This window comes from Rhamphochromis longiceps, linkage group LG8, assembly GCF_057381845.1.
Source record: "Rhamphochromis longiceps isolate RC_006_pf linkage group LG8, R_longiceps_female_GT1.1, whole genome shotgun sequence".
In the NCBI taxonomy this organism is placed as follows: Eukaryota; Metazoa; Chordata; class Actinopteri; order Cichliformes; family Cichlidae; genus Rhamphochromis; species Rhamphochromis longiceps.
The window spans coordinates 12,710,969-12,732,011 of NC_140564.1; the positions used below are offsets into that span (position 1 = coordinate 12,710,969).

Genomic DNA, 21,043 nt, shown 5'->3' on the forward strand with positions numbered 1-21,043 from the left:
ATCTCTTTAATGGCAAAATGCTAGCTAATTTCTAATTGTGCGGTGGATCCACTAGCTTAACTCTATAAAAGTCATTTTTACAATCATTGGCTAGCACAGACCAACAGAGTAATTGTGCAAGTCAGCATTAATATATGTGTACGAGCAGGAGAACACCAAATCACATTTACCCTTATTATCATACAGATTGATTTACCCTACGATAAATAGATAGCCCTTCAGATTTAGCATTTTGAAACTGGACACATCAGTCACGATGCTGGCCTGCTTGAAAAAGATCATTTACAAAATGAAAGTCATGTTGTCCTCGGAGAGACTTAAACTAGCCACTGAGATGAACTCAGACTCCACAATAGACTTGTACACAGTTGGAGTCCAGAGGAGTTGCCCCCTTCAGAAAGAATGCAAGGTTACGGCACATCCCCACTGACTTAACTTTTCAAACCCAAAAGCAACACCAATCTTTTATGCACAGCCTACCTGCACTCATTGTCAATTTATTATTTTCCAGATGAATAACCAGATCATGCTAGTTGTCTAGATTGTAACACATTAACTAATTTTCAAATTAACAAAATAAACAACCCGAATACAATAAACAACTGGCTGTGAGTGATGTCAGCAGCACTAGATGGCAGCGCTGACGCTGTGGTGCTGTCCATCTTTACCTGCTTTCTGTCAGACACTCATTCACATCATTGAAGCATGCATTCTCTTGGATAGGAGATGTGTTTATTTAACAAATGCTCAGTCACTACAGCTTATCTTATACTTTCTCTAACTGCTCTAGAACCATCCTCCATTCTACCCTGCCTCCGAATGAGAAGTTTGTTGTCCCTCCTTATTGGTTTATTTTCCCTGGGCTTTATCTCCTCTGACTAATCGCTCTCTTCCTTCCTGTTGTCTCCCTGCAGGTGGGCAATCTGGGTCTTCTCTTCATGCTCCTCTTCTTTATCTTTGCAGCGCTGGGAGTGGAGCTGTTTGGTGACTTAAGTAAGAACACATGCACAATAAAGAGATACTGTGCAGGCAGTAGAAAAAGAAGAAAATGAAATCTCTTAGTTTCCACTCAGGTCATTCACGGGCATACACCGAGCATTTAACTCTCCCCTCTGTGGGTTTAATTCATCTGATATTAATTGCTTCCTCGAATCCTTTGTTGAAATACTATATTGATCTCCTTAATTTTATCTTGAAGCTTTCAGAGCTATAAAATGCTATCACAGTAACTATTTTATTATAGGAAAATCCAACTGAAAGCCGTGAACACTGCTATCTTTTTTTGTTTCATTCTCTTTTACTCTCTGGCTAATCCTCTTTTTGTTTATCTCCTCCCACTTCCCTTTTGTCTCTGCAGTTTGTGATGAACTCCACCCCTGTGAGGGTCTGGGGCGCTACGCTACATTTAAAAACTTTGGGATGGCCTTTCTGCTGCTCTTCAGAGTTTCCACTGGAGACAACTGGAATGGCATAATGAAGGTGAAACCAACTCTGCAGTTTCAGATCCATAGACCACTCATACTCTACATTCACTCTTTTGTATCTGCACATTCTGCAGGTCCAGTTCTGTTTTAAAATGACTCCGCAATATGAATGTGCTTGTAATGGATGAAAAAAACATCACATTCGGACCTTCAAACCATACTCAATTTTTTGTATATAAGTTGTTCATAATGTCAACTTCTGGTTTAAAAACTAAAAAACGGATGTCAGTCTTTAGTGCGGCCATCGTATTTTTGTAGCCAGATGAGACTATATTCAAATAATACTGCATTTACAGTTTGGAGGACTGTGGTTGGAGATCACAGCATGACGCACCTTATTGGGACAGAGTGCAATGAACTCGCAATTTTGCTATGACATGGTTACATTGAAGATGGGGACCAGGTTTGCCACAGCTCAGTTTCTGTCTTCAAAGTGATTTTGTTGTTTAAGAAAACGACAAAATGCTATTAAGACAATCAGTTTGCAGTTAAATGGGGTCAAGCTAGCAAATACATACAATTATCAATTATCTGATAAAGTGGCACACAATGGAAATCTGTTGCCATCTGCATACACAAACATTCACATTGACTACTTATATTCAGGTTCCAATCAGAATCTTGTGTGTTTGCAACAGAAATTCTTCCACGAATTGTGAAGTAGTTGCTGTAGGACTGTGATTCAACGGCAAAATGACAGAAGTGCTCTGCAATCAGAATGCAACCAGTTGAGTGGAGTTTCCTACTGCAGAAAGACTGAATTAGATAATTTCACTGTGTTGGCAGTCAGTTTTTGCAAACCTTCAGCACTTTGAGAGTGATTGCAGTCGCAGTTGCAGTGTTGTTTGCAGGCAGATTGCCTTATGCTCGAAAGAGGTCACCCAGAAGTTGAGAGTTCCACATGCTCTAACAGCAACAAAAATCAGTGCAATTACAAGGCAATGACCGATATTTCCAAGTCTCAAGGAGGATGCCGTCCTGTTTATTCCCCAGTGTTACTGAATAAGCCATAGGAGGATGTACAGCTAAGTTATGAGCGTAAGTTGATTTTAAACAAACACAGATTCATGCTAATTAGTAACACATGAATAAAATACTGGATCTTCACCACCAAAACCAAAGCACAGATATTTTGGATGGTGTGTTAGTAGAGTTAACAAGGAAGCATTATTAATGGTGAGATAATTCACTTTAAAATGCTCCCAGAGGTAAAAACACCACAGACCAGCCTAACATCAGTGATTAAAATTAGCTTAGGTGACACCTGGCAGACATCCAGTAGCTAAATCCATCAGTAAGCCAACTTGAGTGAGGGGTCACTGCAACCCAGTACAAAGTTGTTCTTACAAAGTTGTTCTTCTTGCTGTTGTAATGATCATCGGCTGCGAATGGTCACCCACCTGTAGGTGCATGTTCTTAACTAGAACATTTAACTAGAATACTATTAAATCCACCGTCTGTACGGTCTTTCCAGGATACGTTGAGGGACTGCGCCCAAGATACAGGCACCTGCTACAACACTGTGGTTTCTCCCATCTACTTCGTCTCCTTTGTCCTGACCGCTCAGTTTGTCCTGGTCAATGTGGTCATCGCAGTACTGATGAAGCACCTGGAGGAGAGCAACAAGGAAGCCAAGGAAGAGGCAGAGCTGGAGGCGGAGATGATGGAACTGGAGATGGAAGCGGGGGACATAGCAGCAAGGTCGCCCCAGCTCAACCCTCTGACACTGGGTATGGACAGGTCAAGCTCTGGGGGTTCCCCCTGGAGGTCTCCCAGAGGAGTGGATACAGAGCAGGAAAGGGATGGTCCTATGGATTCACCCACTGCCGATATAACCAGAGACTCTGTAGGCATCAGAGCAGAATCCCCTTCATGCACAGAGCCCCAACTGGAGGTAAAGAATCTTGTCGCCAAACTAATCTTTTTTCTCTCTCTCTGTCTCTCAAAAAAAGTTAATCTGTACTTCACAACAAAGCATCACTATTATTTGCCAGATAATCCCATTAAAAAAAGAACAGACCTAATTCAGTTACTCAGCTTAGCTTGTACCAAGCTGGAAACATGATTTTTAATTCTGTTGTGCATTATAAGATGATTTGGACACTGCTGGGACCGGAGCCAGGCTGTGAGGCTCGTTAGATGACCCCTTCATTGTCGTTACCTCTAACTCTGGTTCAAACCATTAGTTGATTCAGCAGCTCGCGCTGAGTAATGCTGAGAATGTGGCACGCCATCTAAAAAAGTTGATTACTTGCTCTTCGCTGGTCTCGGTACAATAACTGTAGTTCACCCATAAATAAACCAAGCCAGGGATGGCTATATTAGGCTGTGTTTACCAGACAGCCTGGCATCATCTCAGAATACAAATGGATGCATTTATCTGAAACGTACCCAAAACGGTTGTCATATTTTGAAGCTCTCAGGTGAAGATCTTTGTCTGCTGCACGTGCACTACGCAGGACTGGACATAGCTCCCTCGCATATCAGACGCTAGTTTGCAAATGTCTGGGTCTTTCTTGGTTATGCACAGTCACATCCAGAAAATATAGCTGTGCAGATTTATTATGCTGTGTGACCCACACTGGCCCATATCGGGATGCTTTACAATTTGTGTGCATTCACGGCTACGTGTGTGTGTGTGGTTATGTGTGTGTCTGTGTTTAGCTGATCCCTCTAGAGGACATGCCAGTCACAGACAGGTCACAGTGCCATGGGAAAGCTGGACCACAGGGCCTTGTTGTTCACTTCAACAGCTATTTCCAGACAACGGGGAACTTTGGGGGATAGGAAATAGAGGTTTCGCTATCGTTATCCCTCCCTCCCTAAGATCTTATCCTTCTTCCCTATGCTCCTCTCCCAAAACGTGAGCGGCTAAGTCACACTCTTCTCCCCAGCCTTGTTGAAGACCTGCTCTGCTGCAGTCTTGTAGTGCCCCCTTGTGGGTTTGAGTGTTAAGGGTGTTTGTTTACTACATTGCTGTGCAATTTGAAAGATTCGACAGGTCATTTAGTAAGAAGCCCTTAGCAGCCCACAAGAGAGCATTGTTCCCTCTGAGATGTTTCTCTTGTCTTTTGGGTTTCTATAACTGTTTCTGCCTGACTGACTGTCCTTTTCTTTGTGATCCATTCTTCTGTCCATACTTATTCGTGTATCTTTGTATGTAACTCTCCCCCTGTCCTTGTCTTCTTCTTTTTTCTTTTCTTTTTTCCTCTATTTCTGTCTCCGCTCTCTCTCTCTATTCTCTCTGCATTATCCAAGTTTGTCCAGCGGAGGGCACTCTTTGACTCGGTCTCCCTGGTCATCCAGGGTTCAATGGAGGGGGAGATGAGTCTCATGGACAACCTGTCCGGCTCTATCTGCCACTACTACGCGCTGCCCCCCAAGCCCAGCAAGCACAGCACCGACAAGAAGGTCAATAATCACCAGAAGCATCCCTGATGGATCGCCTCCTCCATGTCATATGTGGTTTTGTAGTGTCTTTATCTGTGTGCACCATGTAGGGCTGCTCAAGTACGAAGTAACGAAAATACTAATATTTATCTTGTACTGTCACATCTGATGCTATTAATATAATACACACACTTGTTTTAGTAACACTACAAATTATCGATCGATAATAAATGAAGTATTGATTGTACAACTGAGCTTTGGGTCATAAGTATAAAGGTAATATAGATAATATGGATACTATAGATCATAAAATGAAAAACAAAGGTGTACTAATTGATTATTTACTAGTTAGTTGGACTGTAGTGCATCAAAAAAAGAAAGAGTTTTAACTGATGCTAATAATGTTTTATAAAGTGTTTAAATAGGCAGCAGAGATAGTGATGTCATCAATTAAAAGAACATTAATCAAGAGATGGGTGTGTTTGCACCTAGTTTAGAGAAAAAAGGTAATTATTTAATACCCTGCTGAATTTGTTTGCTCGCTTACAAAGAAATGAACACTCTCTAATTTTTATGATGGTCTTATAAAAGCACATTACATAATTGATTTACATATCACTGAGTAAAATGAGTATTTGATTCCCAGGTAAAACATGACTCATTATTTATTGAGTTATTATTATTAAACCCTTGTTGGCAAGTACAGTGGTAAGATGTTTCTCACAGTTGGTCACCAGGTTTGCACACATCTATGCTGAGATGTTGGACCACTCCTCTTTACAGAAACTTTCTAAATCCTTTGGGTTTCTTGGTTGGTTTTTAGGCAACTTTAAGCTTGAGCTTCCTCCACAGATTTTCTATAGCAATGAGGTCTAGAGACTGGCTAGGCCTCTCCATGGCCTTAATGTGCTTCTTCTTTAGCCACTGCTTTGTTGCTGTGATGGTATGTTTTGGGTCACTGTCATGTTGAAAGATCCATGCATGACCCAGCTGAGGGAAAGAGGTTCTCATCCAAGATTTTACAGTACAAGGCCCCTTGATGTGCTAAACTCAACCTAGACCCATTAGCAGAAAGAGCACCAAAGCATAATGTTTCCAACTCTGTGCTTGACAGGGTAGATGGTGTTCTTTAGGCCGTACTCAGCATTTCTCTTCCTCCAAACACGGCAGCTCGAGTTGATGCCAAGCAACTCAATTCATCTCCTAAACCTTCTCTGAATTATTTAGATGTTCACTGGCAAACTTAAGACTTAAGTGTGTACATGTGCATTCTTGAACAAAGGGACCCTGCAGGGACTGTAATATCCATTACAGTATGGTATACTGCCTTCAGATCATTAACAAGTTCCTCCCGTGCTTGCGTTCAGGTTGATTCACCATCTTTTTCACGATCATTCTCATCCCATGAGGCAAAATTTTAATGATGTTAATTTTATATTTCTACCAGTTCTCACCGAGCTTCTCGCTGTTGGTCTTGTAGACGATTTCAGCCTTGTGTAAGTCAACAGTCTTGTCCCTGTTTTCTGACCGGTCTTTGGCCCATGATGCTGAAGGATTAAGTATGTGAGAAACAGATTCTGTGGTTATTCTGGCTGAGTTGTAGGGGATCAAATACTTAATTCACTCAAAGCATGTTTGTCACACTTACATGTTTCACTTTTTCCACATAGGTAAGGTTTGGATAGCATTCTTTCCCACTAATTGAAGTCATTATCAAACAACTGCATTTTGTATTTCCTTGCCTTTGTATAATATTACATTTTATTTGATGATCTAAAACAGGGCTGTCCAACTCCAGGCCTCAAGGGCCGGTGTCCTGCAGGTTTTACATGTGTCCTTGATGCAACACAGCTGATTTAAATGGCTAAATGACCTCCTCAACATGTCTTGAAGTTCTCCAGGGGCCTGGTAATGAACTAATCATTTGATTCAGCTGTGTTGACCCAGGGTAATATCTAAAACCTGCAGGACACCGGCCCTTGAGGCCTGGAGTTCCTCACTCCTGATCTAAAACATGGAAGTAAAAAAATACAAGTAATGAGGATGGGGGCAAATAGTATTTTACAGTATATGCATAAGCCTTAGCCTAGAAAGCAGCAAGCAGAAGTATGAACTGTCCAAAGAACTCAGTTTTATTAAATAAAGACATCCCTGTCTGTTTAATATCCTGCAGCCCTACAGCCATTACCATTTTTGTACTGGCATTCTTCTTCATTGAATATTTTCCCCTTACTAACCAGCCTCGCTGCCCACCAAAGCACAGTGCGTCATGTCCCGCCTCAACTATGAGCTCATTCCCTCATTCACTTACACTCATTCATGCTTGGCAGGTTTTTGGTCTGCTTCTGCAGCCTCACTGGCGTGGTTTAAAGTTTGCCCGTCTCCCCTACACAACGTGTCTCTGTATCTGTATGAGGACGTGACAATGCTTGTGCATTTACTCAGGTGATTGTGTCATTTGCCAGTCAGTCACAGCAGAGTGATAACCACCTAAAGCCAGCAGATCACACACTGTTAAATCCTGCACAGATGTGGCTCAATCAATAGGCTATGGATCACTTGAGCCACTGAATAATGCATCTGGGTGCCTGTTTTTCTCATTTGAAGCCAAATTTGGCACAATTACATTAGCGCTGTAAAACCCCCATCTTCTAAAAGCTTTAAATGGGTTTGAGATCTCAGCGTTAGATGCCACAGGGCAATGTTCTCCTTCTGATATGTTTCAGTCCCTGCATTTTTATTCACGAATGACCCATTTGCCTGACAGAAACAATTTCCCCTGTTAAACCAGTGTGAAGGCAAAAAAAGAAAATAGCAGCTCCTTTTACATGAGCCAGTATGGAGCCCCGCAAGGGACATGGGAGTAAAAGAAAATTAAGACGGACTTTTGCGAGATCTCGCAAAACAAACTGGGGGATCATGCAAAGGTTTTAGCAGATATTTGACGTTTACACAACTACATTCACGCCTCAAAATATCTTTAAAGTTTATTTTGTGACCCAGAAAGAGTAATATTACAACTACGTAGCTGCCGTCATTGTTGGAATTCAACTTTTTCAAGATCTCGCAAATGTTCATCGTAATTTTTTTTTTCTCCCATGTCCCTTGCGGGGCTCCGTAAGCCAGAAATACTGAAGACTTTGGCTTCATCTCTGAGTGTTTCAATCTCTGAGGTGTTTTACAAGAGGTCCCTAGAAAATTAGGTTATTTGGATTCTTCTTCTTTAGCAACATAAGCAATTAAATGTGCCATTTAGTACTTAATGTAAATGAATCCCAGTGCTGTCGTGTAATGTCTTACTGGCATCATATTTCGCTGTTAAAGAATCTCTCTGCTGTGCCTGTGTCACAAAAAAAGTCCACTAACAGCTGACTAAATACAGCCGTTTTTTGGTGTTTTTTTAGTTTGTCCTTCTTCCTCTGTTGTTTTGCTCTGCTACATACTTCTAGTTTATATGTGGTGTTTTTTTTAAACTTGTATTGTTCTGTTAGTTTCAGGTTTTATCTGTGTAACGTCCTTCTATTTATGTACTGCACAGAGTGCACCTTTGTTTTCTCTGCTCACCAGCGGTTGTCTCTTCCTGCCTAGATCCCTCTAGCGGAGATGGATGCTCTGTCTCTGGCCTCTGAGAATTCCTGGTCCCTAGCTCTGACAGACGACTCAACCCCTGACGATTTTAACCCCCTATTTCTAACCACTCTGGAATGCAATGTACTGACAGTTCCTCTCTTCATCTTTCTCCATTGTTATTTCTTCTCCTTCCCCACTGCAGTGGCTTGTACTGTCTCCTTCACTGGGTATTTCCAAAGTCACCTGACCCTCCCCACCACCAAGCTTACACACTGGGGTTTAACAAGGGGAAGCCAACTGGATGCTAAATTAGCTAAAAATATATTTTTAAAAAAAGAAGATAGCATTTATATGTACCACTAATTACTTATTTTTGAAAATAAGTAAAAGCCACACACTTGTTTTTCTTTCTTCATAGAACGTCTGAATGAGCTCTTTGGCGTGCAGCTCATTACAATTCTATCTGGAGTCGGCCATGTTGTGTATTTGGATTTCTTTGCTAAAGTTGCTGCTTCTAAAGCTATGTCCCAATCATAGGCCGCATCCTTCGGAGGACCCGGCCTTCGCGGTCTACGTGAGCCAGGTCTTTCAAAGACCAGGAGGGCCGGAAGTACGAGGCTGCGAAATGGGACGGTCTAGCCTTCAGATTTGCGTCACCAACTGTCTCGGTGGAGTTTAATAAACTCAGCTGTCTGCTCCTCACTCACTAATATATAACAGGACATTGGAGTAAATTCTCGACCATCTCACACTTCTGTTTAATCAGTTTTCTGTTTGACATTTATTCAGCTGTGTGAAAACTTTAATCTCAGCCAAACCGATTTACTCAGGAACAAATAAAACACTGACAAAGGCCAAACAATAACATTTTTAAGTTATCTAAGTGTTATTGTTTGGCTTTTTTCAGTGTTTTATTTGTTCCTGAGTAAATCGGTGTTTAACCTGTTTAACCAGAGTAGCGAAAAGACCGCTGGGGCCTGAAAACGATGTGCTGGGAGTTAGTTGTTCTCACCGGCTCTAATGAGCCTCGACTTCCCAGTCAGCTATTGAGCTGGTGGGTAACAGACGTCTCAGAAAACGTCGGAGCACTTTTGCAAATATGCGATGTCTTGATAAACCGAGCTGATATTTGAAGTTTACACGGCTACATTCTCGCCTAAAAATATGTTAAAAGTTTATTTTGTGACCCAGAAAGAGTAATAAGAGTAATATTAAAACTAAGTAGCTGCCGCCATTGTTGGAAACTGGAATTGGCTGGGCCGCGCTATGAATTCTGGGATAGTTTGGGCCACGAAGGATACACCCGACCATCCCTCAAATTCAGGGAAATGAAGGATGTATTAGTCGGTCGCATTTGGAGCAGCCTTCAAATTAGGACAGACTTTGTTGCCTAGCTGTGACGTAATCGGCCTTCAAATGCGGCCTCAGAAGGATGCGGCCTATGAATTGGGACCTAAACTGTTCTGAAATGGGGGCGTGGCCAGCAGCAGCTCATTTTCGAAGCTACAGATACTAAAACAGCTTATTTGGAGCTGAGATTAAAAAATGTATAAGCATAGCAAAAAAACAACCAATCTTTTTTTTTAGTTTAAACTTTATAGACAGATTCTGGGAACGTGTGAGACTTTATTGAACTTGTCAAAATTGGATCTAATATGGGAAATATGAGTGGAGAACTTTTTCTGTTTTCTATGTAACTGATTCCAAATAATTAAATAAATAAAATGTGGAAAGCTTACACTTGCACATACAATAACAATGGGTCACTTAAACCATAGTTGACGCGTGACAACTGCTAAACAAATGAGACGTTGTGTTAAGTATAACAGTGAGTAAGGGTCTTGGTAAAAGGCATCTTCCACATCCTGGCATTCTTTGTCATGACCCCGTTCATTATTTTCTTTGAACATGTCGTCATGCACTGCAGCCCATGTATGTGTCCTCACTGCAATTAATCTATAGATCCCTCTATGACACGCCATCCTACAGGCTCTGAAAATGAAATTGAATGTCGTCTGGGTGTCAGAGTATTATTAACCACCGGTTTGGGTCATTAATGATCACATGGCTTCATGACCAGAGAGGGTCACTGTCACCTTGGCTCAGCGTTGCTGCTGAATTAATACGTATATCATAAGAAAAAAAGAGCGCTGGCCAACGAGGTGCTCTTAATTGGATTGTTCTGGGACAAATGCAATAGAAAAATAAAGACAATGGAGTGAAGAGGTAGAGGTGTTCAAGTGGCTTTGAAGTACCCTGGTGAAACAAATTTATCTTTATTTCTCATTCCGCCTTTTCAGCCTGGTGTGTTTTACTTTCCAGTCCAGTCCAGTCCAGTAGAGTAGTGCGCCTCCTTACCTGCCAGTTTGCAGTTTTTTCTCCTTTGACTACTTTTTTCACTTTCTTCTCTCTCTGTGTGTAAACTCTGTTCTCTCCCCTCCTTCTTTCTTTTCCTTTGTGCTTTACGTGTGAGTCTTCGTCTTTTCTCGCAGTCCTTTCCTGTCAGCCTACTTCTGTGGATGTGCTGTATGCTGTCCTCTGGTGGTGTACTTTTCAGTCTCCTCTGAGCTGCCGTGTGTTTGCTACAGGGTTGTAAAGTGTGTTGGACCCCCTGTAGCTCTGTGCTGAATGGGAACTGATTCTTTAATGGGTCAGGCTGCAGGACACTGCCCTAGCTGACACACAATCACGGCTTAATGTAAAGTTATACGACCGACGGGCTAAAAGCAGACACAAGAAGCAGAGTGTCACATGCTTTAAAAAAGGAATTGGAAATGTTTCTGTGATCTGTGGCAGCTCTGTGCCAGTCAACTCCAATGTGCAAAGATCGTCTGTGTTTTCTGTGTATGCTGATGATCAGTACCTCTTTGTTGACATTGTGTCTTAGACAGTTGACAACCTGTGAGTGTACTGGTAAGAGTGTGAGAGTAAGTGAGTTAAAGAGCAGCCCAGGCTCTTCTTGTTCTGGGTGACCCTGATTGTTTTCTCTGCTTCCCCAGGCGGAGCAGCTTGGTTCTGGGGCGCTTCGGGACGACAACCTGTTGAGCGTCAGAAAGCCTGCGGTGGGACGCACGCACTCCCTACCCAACGACAGCTACATGTTCCTCTCGCCACAGCCCGTGGGGCAAACATCTCCCACTGCAGCACACCCACAGGGGCCCCAGCACATACTGGGCACTCACAGGGCCCAATCGGGTAATGCCACATTTCTCTTTAATGTCATTTAGCGTAGAATGTGTTTCATTAGGACAGAACAGAAATGGGTGGGCTTGATTTTTAACATAAAGCATTGTGGCATGAGGAGGTTATTTTATCTAAGGTAAACACACCTACTGTAACTGTTGTGTATTCACTGAAGGTGCCAGCACTGTGCTTTGTGTGCAGGCTCCAGTGGCTCGGTGCGTTCACAACCCGCGGAGTTTTCCCAGCAGCTGACTGTTCCCACAGACCTCTTCAGACCCATCAGCCCACACAGCCACTCAGATTCAGAGAGTATACCACGAAACCCACCGTCTAGACGCACACACACATTTAGCCGTACGCTACGCAGACAGGTGAGCAAAACACACTGCTTCAGTGTGTTTTCACTTGACTCCAAATTTACTTTTCTAGTTTTATCCTGTCTTTTTACTACTTAGTGTGATAATACATATCTGTATTATATGTCTATACTTGACTGTGGTCCTTAACTGTCTGTTCATACCAAACTCTATACAGGCTTATACAAACTGCTGGAGTTTTTACTGTTCGCTGCCAGTGGAATTGGTGGGATACGAGTTATGAGTATTAGAACCACTCTGGGAGAAAAATGATAATATATTGAATGGAAAGCAGTGATTTTTAAACCATAATAGCTAAAAAGAAAGTTTCGTTTTTTCCTGCTTTCTTCTATAACGCTGAATCACTAACTTATAATAAAAAAAAAATTATGCATTATAACAAAATATTAGTACCTGTTATTAAATATAATATTAAAACAATTTGATACATAATGGCAGTTTTACATGAAACGATCAAGCCTTATTTTTGCAGATATTTGTGGCTACAAGTATTAACTATGCTCAACGTTTAGTGTATTAGGTAGTATTGTTTTATTGTGTCTTCATTTTCACCATAAACCATAATAAGAAAACATGCCTCCTACACTGTTTTTTAAATTTATTTATTTATTTTATTTATTACAGTGTTATTATTAATAACAGTTTAATATATATAAATATAAATAAGATGCTGATGAAATCTCAAAATTAAAATGAAAGGAAATACACTTTTCTGTACCAAAGTTAGCATAGCACAGTTAGCATAGCATAAAAAAGGTTTTAGCTAACCTTGCCCTTTCAAGCTGCGCTACACAGGCCAGCTAGCTTAGTTCAGTCCAAATAAAAAAGAAAACAACTTTCTACCAACATCTAATGAAAATTGTCAATATGGCACAATTTAGTTCCACTCTAAACTAACTGATGAGAGCATATTTGTGAGTAGTATTGATTTTTTTGTTATATAATCTTGTGTTAGCATAACTGCTCATTTGAATGCCTTCCAAGCCTTGAGAAATATTCCTTGAAAGTATTTAAAGAATTTACAAGAAAGCTTACCTAAAAGAGTTCAGGGAGTGTGTGTGTTAAAAAATAATAGTCAAATATCAAGCGTGTTAGAACTGCATTGCCTTATATACTGCATTTCCATTCCACGAGATTGTAACACACATCTTTCAATAAATCTCTGCAGCTATTTTCCATTTCTCTAGCAAAGTATTAAGAAATGAGGGGTGGCTCAAGACTTTTAAAACACTTTATATCACAACAAGAAAAATGAGCATGTGCTAAAGCAGTGATAGCCATCCAGTTCTGCATGCAACCTTTCACATTTTTATATAACCATTTTTATCTACTCCGTGGTCCAGATAAGGAAACGCATAGTAAGGTTCTTTACTATCTTTCAAATTAGATAATAAGCAGCCTGAAAGCCTGTCGGGTCCTTGAGGTATCCAGATAGAGAATGCCTCAGCAAAGACATCCGCAAAATTCCCAGCCATCATAACTTATTTAAAAACATCACCAAAACTAACCAAAAAGGAAAACTTTATCATATAATCACATTTGGAATATTAATTGTCAGCTTTATCAAACAGAAATTAATGCTCCTATAATATGCCTTTTTTGATAAATCAGGCCTTTAATCTTAATTCAAAAGAGTCTATCCCAAGAGTGGCTCTAAAACTCCATGAAAGAGAATCATTTAAAGCTTTCCATGTTGGATGTTCTAAACATATTCACTTTCCCCCCTCTGTCTGTCTTCTTCTTCCTGGGGTTTAACTGATCTGCTGTCTCATTTTTCCACACTGTATCTGTTGGTCTTTGATCTCAGCTCAGCTGGGCCCAAAAGCCGCCCGACCCTGAGCTTCTGTTCAAACACAGATACTCCTGTTTCTGAAACAGACAGTAGACTTTAGTTACCACTGGGCCTTTCAGAAACACTGGACTCCATGTTCATCTTCAGAGAGACAGCCCAACAAACACACTATTGCATTCACACACACACACACACACACACACACACACACACACACACACACACACACACACACACACACACACACACACACACACACAAATAGAGTCCTCTCTTGCCCCCCTCCCTTCTTTGCCACTCATTGACCCAAATGTTTGTCTACTGCTAAGCATCAGCCACAGAGTATCTTTAACTCTCTCAACAGGTAGCTAGTTAGCCTGTAAGGAGCTAACTTTGTGAGAGTTTATTGATTTGTGCAAGTGACTGGAACTACATAGCATCTCGTAACTGGATCTTCCAGTCACATGATAGAATGTATTGCAGCAAGATACAGGTGTAGTGTGGCTATGTCACTCATGGTACGGTGCACTTAATATATTACAAACAAATACAACTCAGGGGATTGCTACAAAACAGCAAGTGCTGTCCAGTTGCATTTGGCTATTTTCTACTCAGAATCATGATTATTGAGCACCAGAGAATTTTGTATTGCCTAGGTTAGTGCTTTAATAGTTATTAATAGTTGAGTGTGGTACTATTAAGTCAGTTTTGCTTATAAAAATAGTTTTGAAAAATGAACTTTGACAGGGTGATCCTTTTAAGCTTCGTTCCAGTGTGCACTCTTATGATTTCCTACCTGGTGTTGCATTGCTGTGGCTGGTGATTGGCCAGGCCTGCTTGTGATACCTTTGCCCACTTGGTGTCACTGTGGTTACAGCATTCTCATGGAGAGAAACCCCCATAAATCCAAACACTGCTCCGAGTGCTGTGCTCTAAAACTCATGCATGTTTTATTTCCTCATCTCTATAGATTTAAGAGCATATTCGAGCTGACCCAATTCAACACTGTTAGATTCAAGCACCCTGCTATCAATGCCCTCTCCCAAGTCTGTGAGAGATGAAGAAAAAGTCATGAGTTCATCGGGACATTTTAGCAACCACTGTGCTTATTGACCTTTCCACTACTGCAGTCGTTACATACTGTTTTCCCTCAGCCTGCTGGCCTCACACCCTGTACATGGTTCTGAATAGAGATAAGGGTCACAATTGGTTGCAAACTCTTCGTGAAACTGCAGTGCTGACGGCTAACAGGGTTTTGTATGAATGGTCAAAGGTTAGATGGTCATTTGGTCTGGCTCGGAGCTCACCGTTTCAGCCAGCGGTCAATCAGTCCATAAAAAACCCCAAAATATAACAAAACAATAATCAAAACAATAAAATACTATACACTTTTCCCAGCTACCTTCGTTCTTTAAAATATTATTCACATATGTGTTTAGCTATATTGTTCGAAACCTTATTAATGGACTGAGTTATTAGTTGAATTAGTGAAAATATATGCCTTAAAATTCAGGGTAAATTATTCAGATGAATGTAATGTGCCGAAACATCTACCTGGGTCATCTTTCTCTAAATCTACTACTACTAATAATAATAATAATAATGGATTGCATTTATATAGCACTTTTCGGGACTCCTCAAAGCGCTTTACAATTCCACTATTCATTCACTCTCACATTCACACACTGGTGAAGGCAAGCTACAGTTGTAGCCACAGCTGCCCTGGGGCAGACTGACAGAGGTGAGGCTGCCATATCGCGCCATCGGCCCCTCTGGCCAACACCAGTAGGCGGTAGGTGAAGTGTCTTGCCCAAGGACACAACGACCGAGACTGCTAGATCTTTGCATGATACAACGAGCATAATAATCTTTATTTGTAGTATACTGGAATGAGACATGTTAGATCAGGGGTGTCAAACTCCAGTCCTCGGGCTGGTATCCTGCTTGTTTTTGAGATATCCCTGCTCTACCTGCTGCTGATTACCTGGATCAGGTGTGCTTTGCCAGTAAGAAGCTACCAGGGCAGGTTAGTTGGAAAACAAGCAGGACAGCAGCCTTCGAGGCCTAGAGTTCGACACCTGTGTGTTAGATTGTCTGCCTATAAAGGAGTCCTCCAATTAACTCTGCCTGTCACAAACATACAGAGCTGTGTGCCTGAGGCTACGTCCACACGAATGCGTTTTTGTTTGAAAACGCATTGTTTTCTCTCCATTTTGGCCTCCTGTCCACACTGAGTCTGCGTTTTCCCCCGAAGGAAAACACAGCGTTTTCAAAACGCTCTCAAAAACAAATACATTTGAAGACAGTGCTTTCGCGTCACAGTGTGGACAGCGAAAACGGAGACTTTCGAAAACGATGACGCATTTTAGTCATGTGATGCAGTCATGTGACCAATTAAAGAAAGATAGCGGAGGGCATTATACAGCAGTTTTTTTGTTTGCTCTCAATTTTGACAGCCCTATTAAAGATTAATATCAGTTTGTACATGCTTCAGTTAGCTTTTCTTCAAATTCTTCAATTTCACTTCGCTTTTGCAACTTTGTACTTTTGTGTTACTCGCAGCAACAACTCCACCTCATTGTTAGTCCATTTAAAAAACGCGGTGCTTTTCCTCGCCATTTTGCCGTGACGTTTCAACGAGCCCCAAAGTAAATAAACGGCAGACAAAAATGAGCCAGGCCGAATCTTCTTGCGTTTTACGCATGCGCAGTACTGGAACGTAAGCGTTTTCGGCCGTTTCAATGTGGATGCACAACGACGATAACGCCATTTTCAAATCTATCCGGGTTAGTGTGGACGTAGCCTGAGATGACCATATTAGGAATATCCCGTCTTTGTGCCATCACGCTGATCTGGAAGTAGAAAAAATAGTCGAAAACATAAACACTGAAATAATTGCTTGTACTTAACACTTTTTTGTTTCTTAGTTTAAAGAATAAAATTACCTACTTAAAAATTGCAACAGTTTTGGCTGCGTATTGGACTCCAAGCTATTTATGATGTTGTGGCAATTTTTAAGTATTGTAAGATTTCTATGTCTCACATTATGATTTGTCATAAAAGTAGTCCTTTTGCAGTTTGCTATGGTGGCCCTGCAACTTGGGAAAACACCAGCCAATGCTGCAAAAGCACGCAAAACAAAATGTAAATAGAAAAAAAACAACACACAATGGAAGTTGAATAAAACACAACAGAAGTGCCACAAAAGCTCACAAAAAACAAACAAATAAACCCCAAAAGCACAGAACAAAACTCCCAAACTAAAACTAAAAAAACAAAATGGAAGTGTTTCTTCGGTGACAATAAGGTGACAAAACAGTTGCAGAACTGCAACCTCTAACATACATGGCAGATGGTCGCCCCTCCCTGAGCCTGGTTGTGCCGGAGGTTTCTTCCTGTTAAAAGGGAGTTTTGCCTTCCCACTGTCACCAAGTGCTCACTGAAAGGCGATTTGATTGTTGGGGTTTTCTTTGTCTCACTTTAGTGTCTTTACCTTACAGTATAAAGTTCCTTGTGGCAACTGCTGTTGTGATTTGGTACTATATAAATAAATGAATTGCAGAAGTACCAAGCTAACAGTAAATGGCTAACAGCAAACATGTAGCTACAGTATTATATGAATCACATGATTAAAAGACATATTACCTCACATCTTTATCTCCCTCACGATGCTGAAGATTTCTTTGCGTCGTGTAAACGCGTCTCAGTGCGATCCTTCACGTGTTTTGGTTTCTGGCTTTTTGCAGCGTTTTAAATTTACCGGTTTCCTTAAGTTGCAGTGTGTTTGACCTCCCAAGGCAACCATAATTTTCTCATTATTTTGCATGAAAAAAATGCAAAAAGGTTTACTTTCAAAATTAAATCAGATAGTAGGGTCTTTACCTTACATTATGAAGTGCCTCTCAATAAAACTGAATTGAATTAAAATGAATTGAACTGAAGAATGAGACATAAATCTTACAATGCCTACGTGACACAAATATTTACTACGTTTTTTTGGCTTCTTTTTTAAACGTCAGAGCACAGAGTAACTTTAAACCTTCAACACATGAATGTGAAAGCACAGAAAGTATCCGCTAATGTCAGATGTTTCTTACCCAAGTTACTCTTGAGAAATCTTAATCTGAAATATTGGCATTGAGCAACATCATCTTACAATTATCACAATAATGTTTCTTAGAAAACTAAAATAGTACACAGAGGACTGTGACAGTGAGCTGGTCAGACTGTGAACTTTGACCCAAACTGCTGCTTCTCACCCTCATCATCTATCACTAACCAATCTCCCCCCTCTCATCCCCCTTCCCCCTCCCGACCTTCCTCTCATTGCACATTTACTTTAATTCCCCTCCCCCCACCCGTTCTCCAGGTTGCAGTGTCTACTGATTCTCAGGAGGCCCTTTGTACCGACGTAGGGGAAAGCAGTGAAGGACTCGTGAATGTGGCCTCTCTTGGCCTCCCTCCATCCCCTATCCCCTCCATCTCCTCTACCTCTCCCTCTCCCTACCATCATCATCAACACCCTACTCCTCAACAACCAGCTCTGTGCCTGGTCCCTGCCACACCGGGCGCCTCCCCTAAACCATCACGTCCCAGCACAGTGCACACCCAGCACCACGACCAGCATTGCCTCGCCTCCTACTCCCCCTGCCCTTCGCCTCCCCCTCCCATACCCGCCAGGCCACCCCAGCAGGAGGTGTCAGAGGATCGGGAAGTGTCCCTCATTAACCAGATGGTGTTGGCCGGCAGCGATGACATCACGGCCGAGGACAGCAGCAGCAGCGGCGGGAACGAGGGTTACGGCAGCTACGCGGGCTGCCAGGAAAGTCGGAGTCCATGTTTGAGGCAGCTGAAGAGGTTCCACAGCGCTGACACGCAGGGCCGCAACGCCCTCCTGCCCCGCCCCCGCCCTTACTCCTGGCTGGACGACCCACGGCGCCACTCTGTGGAAGTCTGCTCTCCGGTTGATTCCAGCCCCCAGTGCAGCACCAACTCCACCTCCTCCGGCTTTGTGTCTCGGGCCGACAGCCTGCAGATTCAAAGCCAGATCCCCGCTCAGACCTCCCCCCGCCGCAAGAAGAAAATGAGCCCACCCTGTATATCTGTGGACCCCCCTGAGGGACTGGAACCCCAGTCTGGCCTCTACCCATGCCTGGGTGGGCTCGGTGGCATGGGACTGACTGGGTTAGGGATGCCCCCTCCCCTACCCAACCGGGACACCTACCTGAGGAGGAGAGCACCCTCCAGTGACTCCAAGGACTCCTTTGACCTGGCAGTCGGAGAGGGTTCAGGACAGGACGGAGGTTCACCGAACCCCAACACCAACTCCAAGTTATTAACTCTTCCCAGCTTCTCCTTTGAGAAAACAAGCTCTGAGCACTGAACACCAATACTCGAATACACACACACGCGCACACACACACACACAGCCGGACGAACCCTCCACACACATAAACACACGATGCACTCTGTGTGTCTGTGATGGTGATAGTTCTAGTAATAATGCTGTAGAAAGTAATAATGGTAAAACTACAACAAACAGTAAAAACATCCTTGGTTTCATAAGGAGTGCAGTACTGTAGTAGTGTGACCATCCCTTGTCTTTGTATTGTTACTGCCAAAACAGCCAGAGAAGAAGAGAACGACAAATATTTATCTGGCTGCAGCTTGACCCCATAACCCCTGGAGTGACATCAGCGCCTGGGTTATTAGCGCCCACTGCGGTCGCCATATGAACTGCCTGGTGTTAATACAGAGCGGACCTGGTCAGTGGAGGTACAAAGCAATATTTAGAGACACTATTTTCTTAAATTATTGGCCCATAGTGTTTGTACAGGATGTTGTTTTTAATTTCATTTAACTGTTATTTTCATGTCTTTTTGTGATTTTCTTTCTTTTTTTTTATTTTTTTGTTTTTTGTTTGGTCAACAATGGTTTGTCTTTGTCTTTCTTTTTCACTGTAGGATATTTCTAGCTTTCTTGGTTTACTAAGGAAAGTGAACATTTTTCAAAGTGGTGAAAACCAGTATTTGTAGGAATAATATATAAATATATATATAAAAAAAAACAAAAAACAAGTCATTAAACTGAGCTTGGATTTTTAAGCACACGCAGACCTTGGTGGTTTGATTGTTGGACGATAACCTGATTGCTTGTTTCTTTCATGTGTTCCTGACAGCTCCAAAGCCTTTTAGACAGAATGACTGATGAACAGTCTGAGAAAAACAGCCATGTCAATTCTTCTCACATTTCATGGCCACTCACCCCAGATTCAGCATTCTTAGTCCGCACAAAAAAAATTCTCATGATATCTTAGGTAAGTACAAAGGTAATACACCGCATTTGTAAGAATGATTGATTGATAGTTTAACTGATATGGAAATGGCTGCATTCTAAACATACTGCATACACAACAGTGACGTCTAAGCTGTATTTCTGCTTCTATATGTTGTGGCACAAGTTCTATGGCAATGATTGTACAATCTGAAGCTACACCGGGACCTCTTCAGCAATGTAAGTACAAGTTAGAGCTACAGTGGAGAAACAGAATCTGCCAGCCATCTTCAACGTCTGCCAGAATGTTGGGGTTGTCTTCGCTGGAGTGAGTGGATGGCTACAAAATCCAGTCAGTCATAAGACAACAGAGTGTTGATTAGCAGTTCATAAATTTATTCCTATACAACGCTTCATTTTTCAGAACTTTGCTTCAAAGTGGACAGACTTATATTTTTTTAAAGTGTTCTTGAGCTTAATTTTTCAGTAATGCGGTAAAAGCATACCTGGACAGAAAAACACGCAATGGGATACAACCATTCATGGATTGGTCTCCCCAAAGCTCAGACCTCAACATTACTGAAGCAGTGTGGGATCATCTTGACAGGGAACAATACAAAAGGCAGCCAAGAAGAGCTTTTAATGTCTTCTGAGAAGCCTGAAGAAATTACAGGAAAGCTGCCTGAGAAAGTTCACTCTGTAGTAAAGATTAAAGGTGCTCATACGGTATCAAATATTGATTCTCAAGCTCGAACTCTACAATAATGTACTTCCTTGTTTTCATGATTTCATTAAATTCCTGAACCTGTTTCCCATGTTTCCGGAAAACGATTAAGAAACGAAAGGTGGCTTAAAATTTTTTGTAGCCACTGTGTTAGATTACGCATTTTTGCTGCCATGATGTGGTTTATGAAGCATAAAATCATCATTTGTGGTGTAAGAAACTAATGAGGTAAGATAATTTCACTAACCAA

General features: G+C 41.7%; 1 protein-coding gene across 9 annotated transcripts in view; it reads left to right on the forward strand.

Moving 5' to 3' along the window:
* Positions 1-20,659, forward strand: part of cacna1g (calcium channel, voltage-dependent, T type, alpha 1G subunit) — a 353,368-nt gene extending 332,709 nt beyond the window's left edge. For 3 of the 9 annotated variants that reach the window (XM_085415758.1, XM_085415761.1, XM_085415759.1), the window contains exons 32-39: positions 915-993; positions 1,358-1,479; positions 2,959-3,378; positions 4,743-4,895; positions 8,463-8,585; positions 11,444-11,639; positions 11,829-11,998; positions 18,166-20,659. In XM_085415758.1, coding sequence (XP_085271884.1) covers positions 915-993; positions 1,358-1,479; positions 2,959-3,378; positions 4,743-4,895; positions 8,463-8,585; positions 11,444-11,639; positions 11,829-11,998; positions 18,166-19,179 — 2,277 coding nt within the window. In that variant the 3' untranslated portion in view covers positions 19,180-20,659. The remainder of the gene's footprint in view (positions 1-914; positions 994-1,357; positions 1,480-2,958; positions 3,379-4,742; positions 4,896-8,462; positions 8,586-11,443; positions 11,640-11,828; positions 11,999-18,165) is intronic. The other 6 variants (XM_085415760.1, XM_085415762.1, XM_085415763.1 and 3 more) reach the window with 3 other exon arrangements.
* Positions 20,660-21,043: the final 384 nt, after the last annotated feature.